This window comes from Otolemur garnettii, unplaced genomic scaffold, assembly GCF_000181295.1.
Source record: "Otolemur garnettii isolate 467f Iridium unplaced genomic scaffold, OtoGar3 scaffold00044, whole genome shotgun sequence".
NCBI lineage: Eukaryota > Metazoa > Chordata > Mammalia > Primates > Galagidae > Otolemur > Otolemur garnettii.
The window spans coordinates 6,217,087-6,227,256 of NW_003852439.1; the positions used below are offsets into that span (position 1 = coordinate 6,217,087).

General features: G+C 44.8%; 1 protein-coding gene across 1 annotated transcript in view; it reads right to left on the bottom strand.

Annotated features, from left to right (window-relative positions):
* NPRL3 (NPR3 like, GATOR1 complex subunit) overlaps positions 1–9,037 on the bottom strand; it is a 51,804-nt gene extending 42,767 nt beyond the window's left edge. The window contains exons 1-2 of the mRNA XM_012805782.2: positions 8,847–9,037; positions 2,552–2,621 (exon numbers count right to left, since the gene is read on the bottom strand). Of these exons, the coding sequence (XP_012661236.1) occupies positions 2,552–2,621; positions 8,847–8,964 (188 nt within the window). The 5' untranslated portion in view covers positions 8,965–9,037. The remainder of the gene's footprint in view (positions 1–2,551; positions 2,622–8,846) is intronic.
* Between the last annotated feature and the right edge of the window lie 1,133 nt (positions 9,038–10,170).

The following is a 10,170-nucleotide window of genomic DNA, read 5'->3' on the forward strand; positions in this document are numbered from 1 at the left end:
ATATTTATTTTCTTTTCTCTTTATTAAATTCTAAGAAAAGATTATAAAAAATAAGTAACAGCTAACTCCTATCCCCAGGAACACGTCCTACTGATGAACCTTACAAAACTAGCCCATTCTCTAAGCCAGTTCTGTATGGCAGAACTTTACACACTAATGGAAATATGAGCCATTTCATATAGGGTCCATGAGCACCTGAAATGTGGCTTGTGCACCTAAGAAAATGAATTTTTTATTTTATTTAATCTGAGTTAATTTCAATTTAAATGGCCACACTAGTGTCTGCAATACTGGGCAGCACGACTTTGCTGTCCTCATTTCTCTGAGGCAGCCACCATCACTCAGAAGTTCATGTTGCAGCCTATTAACACTGTTTTGATCTGGCAAAGCAAGAACATCCACTGGTTCCAGAAAGAAAAGTACCTTTTAGAATAACAATCAAAGAAAACACAGAGAATGGGCTTGATGTACCTTCACTGCCTAGTTCCAAGAAAACAGTCTTTGCTACAGGGCAGGGCAGGGCCAGGCTGGGCCTACTGGGCCTATGTAACAAAGCAGGTGGGGAACTGGGACCCTAAGGACATTCACTTGTATCCTAAAAACAGGAGAGGTGGGCAGTAGGATCCACAGATACTACACATAATGTATTACAATTACCATATGGAACAATTATTAAATTTAAAAGACATTCTAGAGCAGTGGTTCTCAATCTGCAGATCCTGACCCCTTTGGGGGTCTCCTGAATATCAGATATTTACATTACAACTTATAACAGTAGCAAAATTATAGTTATGAAGTAGAAACGAAAACATGGATGGGGGTCACTACAACATGAATTTGTATTAAAGGGTCGAGGCATTAGGAAGGTTGAGAACCACTGTTCTAGAGCGAACCACTCCCCTTCCCTGGTTTTCCTTCTTCACTATGTTAAATACTGAAATAATTCCATAGAAAACATCCTCATGGTCATTTTATTATAACTTTCTGAAAATTAATCACAGGAATTAGGTGCTGCCAGCTTTCCCAAGAAATCTTTGCAGAAACAGTCCCTTTCAGAGTCTTCAGCAGCCTAAACCTCACACCCACTGGAGCTTGGAGTGAGGAGAACATGGTGGCTGGGCAGTAGCAAGCTTCACCTAATCTTATCTGTGACACAGATAGAAGGAGGACAAGGCAGACACAGCTGTCCAGCATGAGGGGCAAAAGCTTGCTATGTGCCTCTAACAAACAAGAGTTTGTTTCAAGCCACCATCTTTACAGGACAAGACAACCATAGCCTCTACATCAACAAGATCATCCCCTGGGATGTCCAACAACCTCCTGTCCCCTGCTACCCCCACCTGCTGATACCTTTTCTAAAGCTCACTCCCCTCAGAGGCAGTCACCAGTCATGCCAAAGGCCCTGACATGCTTACAAGAGAGTATAAACATTACACTCAGAGAACTGCAAATTGTCATGGAGGTGTGGTGCCCTATCAGAGAATGGACAGAAAGGACACTAACTCACTGTGTGACAAAGGTTTGGCAAGGGCATCTCAACCACCTTCTTCTGGGAAGCAGAAGCCACAGCCCTTACCCTACACAGGCCCCAAATCTGTCTTCAGGAGAATCCCCAGGGCAAGTAACTTACAATCTTGCCTCCTTTACTCAGGCCTATGTCACCATTTGCTAAGCTTTAAAATAACTTTAAAAGACAAAAGTAGTCATTTTTCTTTTTTTTTTGAGACAGAGCCTCAAGCTATCCCCCTGGTTAGAGTGCCGCCGTGGCATAGCTCACAGCAACCTCCAACTCCTGGCCTCAAGTGAGTCTCCTGCCTCTGCCTTCCAAGTTGCTGGGACCACAGGCACCCACCACAATGCCTGGCTATTTTTCTTCGGTTGCAGCCATCATTGTTTGGCGGGCCTGGGCTGGATTTGAACGCCACCTTAGGTGTATGTGGCTGGCACCTTTGCCACTTGAGCCACAGGTGCCGAGCCGAAGTAGTCATTCTTCAAGTGTCTGTCCTCATAGCACCTCTCAGAGAGAAGAGTGGGAGCAAATACTAGGAGGAACAGGACTCACCAATCATCTGTGCCAAAGAGGGCCACACTACCCTGAGTCACTGCCTGTATCACCACCCGAGCCTAGCTGCCCAGAAGGACCTGGCCAGGCTGTGCTATATGTGGCACCTGCACTTGCACCTCTAGGTACAAGCTTGAGGAATTAGATCCAAGGACAACCCGAGGTCTCCTCTCCTCTATGTTCTCCTCATAGGATCACAGGAGATAAATACTCACCACCCCCACCATGGACATGGCCTCATCTGTTCTCAGACTTGCTTTGCTAACTACACAGCCCCAAACTAAACATGTGCTCAAGTTATTTATTTCAGCAAGCCAAAGACTGGCAATGCAACCATCAGCACTGTGCTACTTGAAAGCACCTACTAAATGGAAAAAAAGGACACTGGATTTCTCAAGGGAGAAAACATCTGGGTCAATAAGCATTGGGACTTTACCTAGGCCTGGGACCAGGATAAGCTCCATCTTGGAGTGACCACAGGGTTCTTACCTGGAGTCGCCATCCTGGTCATCAGTATGGTCGCCCATGTTGTTAACAGCATATCTGCTACGTGGCTTATCTGAGTGAGGGCAAAAAGGGGAGAATGGCTAAGAAACTATGATCCCTCCATACACATACAGGAGGATTACGGAGCCATTAAAATCCATGTTTTCCAAGAACGGAAAAGCAAGAATCCAATGTACTCAATACTAATATGAAACCAGTAGATAAACAAATACATACTCACACATGAGAAAAACACAATTAACTCGGAGGGGGGGGCTGGTGAGCTCTCACTTAACAGACACAATGTAAGGGTACCTGGCACACCTCCTGGGTGAGGGGCAAAACTACAACTTGGACTCTACCTAATAAATGTAAACAATGTAACCTAATCATCCATGCCCTCATATTAATCTGAAACCTTTAAAAAATCCATGTTTTCTAAAAAGTGGTCTATCCATACAATAGAAAACAAATACATATAATTCAAACATAAAAAGGAATGGACGTGGGCTTCCTTCGTCAAACCCGCCCAGGGCCAGCTAAACAACAATGACAACTGCAACAAAAAATAGCCAGGCATTGTGGCAGGCACCTGTAGTCCGAGTTTACTTGGGAGGCTGAGGCAAGAGAATCGCTTAAGCCCAAGAGTTGGAGGTTGCTGTGAGGTGTGATGCCATAGCACTCTATCCAGGGTGACATAGTAAGACTCTATCTCAAAAAAAAAGGAATGGACATGGATAAACCTTGAAAACATTAGGCTTAAAGAAATAAAAGCCAGACACAAAAGGACAAATACTGGCCAGGCACAGTGGTTCACACCTATAATCCTAGCACCCTGGGAGGCCAAGGCATGTGGATCCCTTGAGCTCAGGTGTTCTAGACCAGCCTGAGCAAAAGCAAGAGCTCAACTTTACTAAAAATAGAAAAATTAGCCTGGTCTTGTCATGGGCACCTGTAGTCCCAGCTACTAGAGAGGCTGAGGCAGGAGGACTGCTTGAACTCAGGAATTTGAGGTTGCTGTGAGATAAGCTGATGTCACAGCACTTTAGCCTGGGTGACAGAATGAATCTCTATCTCAAAAAAATTAAATGAAATGAAATTGAAACAAAATAAGAGTCACTCCTCTCAAACCATGCCACTGCTTTACCAACTTTATATAATATTCTAAATTATTTGTTATGTCAGTAACATTCACAGCATCTTCACCAAAAGTAGATTCCATCTCAAGAAACCACCCTCGACTCAGCGCCTGTGGCTCAAGTGGCTAAGGCGCCAGCCACATACACCCAAGGTGGTGGGTTCAAATCCAGCTAGGGCCCGCCAAACAACAATGACAGCTGCAACCAAAAAATGGCTGGGCATTGTGGCGGGCACCTGTGATCCCAGCTACTTGGGAGGCTGAGGCAGGAGACTCGCTTGAGCCCAGGAGTTGGAGGTTGCTGTGAGCTGAAATGCCATGGCACTCTACCCAGGGGGACAGCTTGAGGCTCCTGTTTCAAAAAAAAAAAAAGAAACCACCCTCTTTGTTCATCCATAACAAGCAGCCCATCTGTTCAAGTTTTAGGAAATTGTAGCATTTCAATCAAATCCTCAAGCTCCACTTCTCTTTCTCTTGCTATTTCTACCACTTCTTTTTTTTTTTTTTTTTTGAGACAGAGCCTCAAGCTGTCCCCATGGGTAGAGTGCTGCGGCATCTCAGCTCACAGCAACCTCCAACTCCTGGGCTCAAGCGAGTCTCCTGCCTCAGCCTCCCAAGTAGCTGGGACCACAGGCGCCTGGCTATTTTTTGGTTGCAGCTGTCATTGTTATTTGGCGGCCTCGGACTGGATTCAAACCTGCCACCTTAAGTGTATGTGGCTGGTGACTTAGCCACTTGAGCCAACGTGCTGAGCCTATTTCTACCACTTCTGCAGTGACTTCCTCTACTGATGGCTTGAACCCCTCAAAGTCATCATGAGGGTTAGAACCAACATGTTCCAAACTCCTATTAATGTTGATGCTTTGACCTCCTCCCATTCATCACAAAAAAGTTTGTTTTTTTTTTTACAAAAAAGTTCTTAATGGCATCTAGAATGGTGACTCCTTTCCAGAAGGCCTTGCTCTGGATTAAGCGTTGTTTGATCTTCTATCCAGACCACTAAACATTTTTGATACCAGCAATGGGGCTATTTCTCTTTCTTATCATTCATGTGTTCACTGGAGCAATACTTTTTTTTTTAAGAAAGAAGCTCTTGCTACGTTGTCCAGGCTGAATTTAACCACTGGATCTAGGGATCTCCTGCCTCTGCCTCCCTAGCAGCTGAAACTGCAGGAGCTCAGCTTGAAGAAACACTTTTGATTTTCTTCAAGAACTTTTTCTTTGCATTCACTACTTAGCTAACTAGGACAAAGGAATCAGCCACCTAGCTCAGCTTTCAACATGCCTTCCTCACCAAACTTAATCATTTCTATCTTTTGACTTAAAGTGAGAGATGTGCAACTCTTCCTTTCACTTGAAAACTTAGAAGCCATTGTAGGGTTATTCATTGGCTTAATTTCAATACTGTTTTGTCTGGGGGAATAGGGAGGTTGAAAGACAGGGAAAGAGAGAGGGAATCGCCAGTCAGAGCAGTCCCAGCACATACGTTCATTGATGAAGTTCTCTGTCTTATGTGGTAGTGGTTTGTGGCACTCCAAAACAATTACAATATTAATATCAAGGATTACTAATCACCATAACAGATATAATAATAAAGTCTGAAATAGTGCAAGAATTACCAAAATGCGACACAGACACACAAAGTGAGCACATGCTCTTGGAAACAGGGCAGAGACTTGCTTGACACAAGGTTGCCACAAAACTTCAATTTGTAAAAAGCACAATAAAATGAAATGTGCCTATATGCACACATACACACACAACTTCTAAGTACATGATAGAAAAAGCATAAGCAAAAGAAAGCGGTTTTAAATGTATGTATGGCAATAGCCTCCATATATACAAAGAACAATTCTTTACCAGAGTGATAAATCTTAAAAACCTAGTGATGAATCTAAGAAGAGGACAAGAGGCCCACAAAGACAATGGCAACACTAACAAGGGACAAAAACATGAACAAAGACAGAGCATGTTCTTGAGTGGGAAGATTCAACATAAAGATGCTTTCCCAGTTAACACATTTAAAGCTACCTCCAATACAACACTGAGGGGTTGGAAGTGGGCCCTAACACACTTGATACTAAAGTTAACAAGGAGATGTAACTAAGAACAGCTAGGATAATACTGAAAAATAAAGATCATGACAAGCAACTTATTTAACCTAATATAATAATAACAGCATAGAGTTACAACAAACAAAAAATAAATAAATAAGATAAAATAAAAGTTACAATAATTAGCATGGGACCCACACATAAAAGGATCATTGGAAAAAATGAGAAAAGTCAAAAACAGATTTGAATAAACATGGGAATTTAGTATGTGATAAAAGCAACAGGCTCAGAGCCTGTGGCTCAAGTGGCTAAGGCACCAGCCACATACACCCAAGGTGGCGGGTCCGAATCCAGCCCGGGCCTGCCAAACAACCATGACGGCTGCAGCAAAAAAATAGCCAGGCGTTGTGGCAGGCGCCTGTGGTCCCAGCTACTTGGGAGGCTGAGGCAGGAGACTTGCTTGAGCCCAGGAGTTGGACGTTGCTCTGAGCTGTGATGCCAGGGCACTCTACCCAGGGAACAAGCTTGAAACTCTGTCTCAAAAAAAAAAAAGCAACAGACTCAGTCAGTGGAGGCAAGGTGAATTAGTTAATAAAATTATGTTGGGACTAAGCAACCATATACAGAAAAAAAATATGTTGGCTCTTGGACCAATCACTTCCTACCTACAGGGCCCCATTCTGCCACACCCTGGCCTGTCGTCATACCTCCTATTCCACGAGGTTCCAGAGACAACCAAGCAGTGCATGCACAACTCTTAGCAAGTGCCCAGAAAATACCGGCACTCAGAAAGAGGCTTCACCTTACACCATCATAAACAAGATTAAAAGTAAGACAATGGACTGGTGCGGTGGCTCAGGCCTGTAATTCTGGCACTCTGGGATGCCAGGCCAGTGGATTGCTTGAGCTCAGGAGTTCAAGACCAGCCTGAGCATCTCTACTAAAAATAGGAAAATTAGGCAGCCACAGGGGTAGGTGCCTATAATCCCAGCTACTCAGGAGGCTGAGGCAAGAGGATGGCTCAAGCCCCAGAGTTTGAGGTTGCTGCGAGATATGAAACCACAGCACTCTACTGAGGGTGACAGAGACTCTGGTTCAAAAAAATAAACAAGCTTGGTGCCTGTGGCTCAAATGGCTAAGTCACCAGCCACATACACCTGAGCTGGTGGGTTTGAATCCAGCCGGGCCCACCAAAAGACAATGATGGCTGCAACCAAAAAAAAAAAATAACAGCTGGGCGTTGTGGCAGGTGCCTGTAGTCTCAGCTTCTTGGGAGACGGAGGCAGGAGAATCGCTTGAGCCCAAGAGTTGGAGGTTGCTGTGAGCTGTGATGTCACAGCACTCTACCCAGGGCAACGGCTTGAGGCTCTGTCCCAAAAATAATAATAATAAATAAACAAACAAACATAGCAATGGGCATTCTAGAATCTAGAAGAAAATATGGAAGACTTCTTTTGCTGTTAATAATTTTGAAAAGCGGCTTGGTGCCCGTACCTCAGTGGTTAGGGTGCTGGCCACATACACTAGGGCTGGCGGGTTCAAACGCGGGCCAGGCCTGCTAAAACAATGACAACTACAACAACAATAAAAAAAAATAGCCAGGCTTTGTGGTGGGTACCTGTGGTCCCAGCTCCTTAGGAGGCTGAGGCAAGTGAATCACTTAAGCTAAGAATTTGAGGTTGCTGTGGGCTGTGATGCCATGGCACTCTACCAAGGGTGACATAATGAGACTCTGTCTCAAAAAAAAAAAAAAAAACCAGAAACACTGGGTATTTATCTTTGTCACAAAGACCTATTTTTTTTTATCTTAAACATATAAAGAGTCTTCAAATCTCTAAGGAAAAATTCAAATAATCCAAGAGAAAATTAAGCAAAGGTTATGACTAGGTAATTTCAATGAAACAGAAATCAAAATGGCTCTGAAAACAGGCAAATACACCTACTTTCCACCATAAAACAGAAACACATTAAAATTACTATCAGATACAATTTTTCACCTGCTAGATTAACAAAGATCACTACAGGTATTTTGCAAAACGATAAACAGGATAAACACTGTATACAAAAAGGACATCAAAACACTGAAAACAACTCAAAAACAACTCAAATACACATCAACAGAGGATGAATAAATCACAGTAAGTTTATTTCATGGAATTCACTGCAGGCATTAAAAAGGAGAAGACCTCTCCTTAGGTTCTGATTCTATATCCAACGTGCAGATGTGAAGTGAAAATGAAAACAGGGCAGAACAGTACATACAGTGTACTTTCACTTGTGCCTAGAAAATAACGCATGCATATGCTTACATTTACATAAAAGGCTCTATAATATTACAGAGAGATGTCCAGGAAAATGCTAACTGGATGGGTCCCTATAATGGAAACTGGCGAGCTGGGGTGGCGGGGAGTATATGGTAGGAAAGAACTTTCTCTTTCTAAAGCCCTTTGCAATTTTGAAGTTTTGTACCGTATCAACAAGTTTAGAAACAATTTAAAAGCAAAATAGAAATTAAAAACTAAATCCTCATAATAGTGAAAAGACGTAAGTAACCTACGTGTCCATCCGGCCACAGGGGAAGGTTACATTTGCACCCTGCAGCAGTACGCTGCAACTAACAAAAGGAGCTTGATATCTATTTACTAAATTGGAAATTGTTTAATGGAAAAAAGGGCATTGCACAACCACGTATTTATGTGAGGAAAAATCTACATGCAGGAGGGATAATTACTAAAACGGTAGGCAGTTATCCCAGAGAGAGGGCAGGAGGAACAAAACTCGGAGGTGGTCCAGGGCAAGTTTAGATGTACCCACGATTTTGTATTTTCCCGAGATAAGCGCATTCATAATTTTTTTAAAGGCTGGAGACTGATGAAATGGTAACAATAGTTGTTTTGGCATGGCGAATAATGAGTGGTTTTTCTTCTATTTTTCTTTTTCTATACGTTGCAAATATTCTATAAAGAGTAGGTACCGGCTGTATGACCAGGAAAAGTTATTACAAGAATTCTTTCAGTGCACTGTGCGAGACCGCCAGGGAACCCGGCTCCAGTCCACCACCGGCGCGGGGTGCGAGCGCCGGGCCCTCCGCCCAGCGCTCACTTACTTGTCTGGGACGCCGGGTGCTCCTGGCTTCTCTGGAAGGGGTACCTGAACAGCAGCTTATTGCCCCTGCTCCCCGAGCTCACCAGAATCACGCTGATGGGACTGGTGTTGTCCCCCATACTGCCGTGGGGCCTGGCAGGGGTTGGGGAGGGGGTCTGAGGCCGGGCCGGGGGAGGAGCGGGGGGCGGGGAGCCAGACGCGCGCGGGCTCGGGGGAAGAGGGGGCCTGAGGAGTACTGTTCCGCCAGAGGCCGAGCAAACCTGCGCCACAGTCACCTACTCGCAGCGCGACCCTCCAGGCTCGCGAGACTTCCGCAACGCTGCCAGGAAGAGGCACTGAGCGGGCTAGCGCGCGGGTCAGGAGCACTGCGCAGGCACAGGCGGGCGCGTGCGCAGGCGCAAGGTTCCAGGAAGCCACGGTCCCACTCTAGCGCACGCGCCAGGGACGGGGTTCCCCTCGCGTTGGTGGAAGGGCAATTGGCGTAATGTGAATATCGCCTTCTTGGTCGTAACAGTACTGTTACCTTCGGGCGTGAAGTTCTAACCTGAACGTAAAAAGTATTTAAAAAAAAAAAGTTAAAAATAACTCAGTGTTGCGGCCCTTGTAACTCAAGGAGTAGGGCGCCGGCCCCATGTACTGGAGGTGGCAAGTTCAAACCCGGCCCCGGCCAAAATAATAATAATAACTTCAGTGGCTCACAGAACTAAATGTAAGAACTAAGACTGTAAAACTCTTGGAAGCGGCCAGCGGGAAGCTCGCTGAAGTTCCCGGCTGCAGGGAGTTGCAAATGCCGCCGCTGCACTGCAGCCTGAGTGACAGCGGGAACTTGTCTCAAAAAGGAAAACCTCGGCCCGGCGCGGTGGCTCACGCCTGTAATCCTCGCATTCTGGGAGACCGAGGCGGTTCGATTGTCCGAGCCCACGAGTTCGAGACCAGCCCAAGTCAGAGCAAGACCCCAATCCCTAAAAATAGCCCGGCGTTGTGGAGGTCGCCTGTGTCCCAGCTACTTAGGAGGCTGAGGCAAGAGAATCACTTAAACCCAAGAGTTTGAGGTTGCTGTGAGCTATGATGTCATAGCACTCTACTGAGGGTGACAAAGTGAGACTCTTGTCTCCTACCTACATAGGAGTAGATATTCAGGACCTTGGATTAGGCAGTGGTTTTGAAAAATGAGCAAAGAGTATGGCTAGGTATTTCTTCGAAAAATATAGACAAGAGGCTAATAAACCCATGAAAAGATGCTCAACATTATTAGTCATTAGGGAAATGCAAATCAAAATCACAACTGGATGCTACATCACACCCCTTAGGATGGCTATAATCAA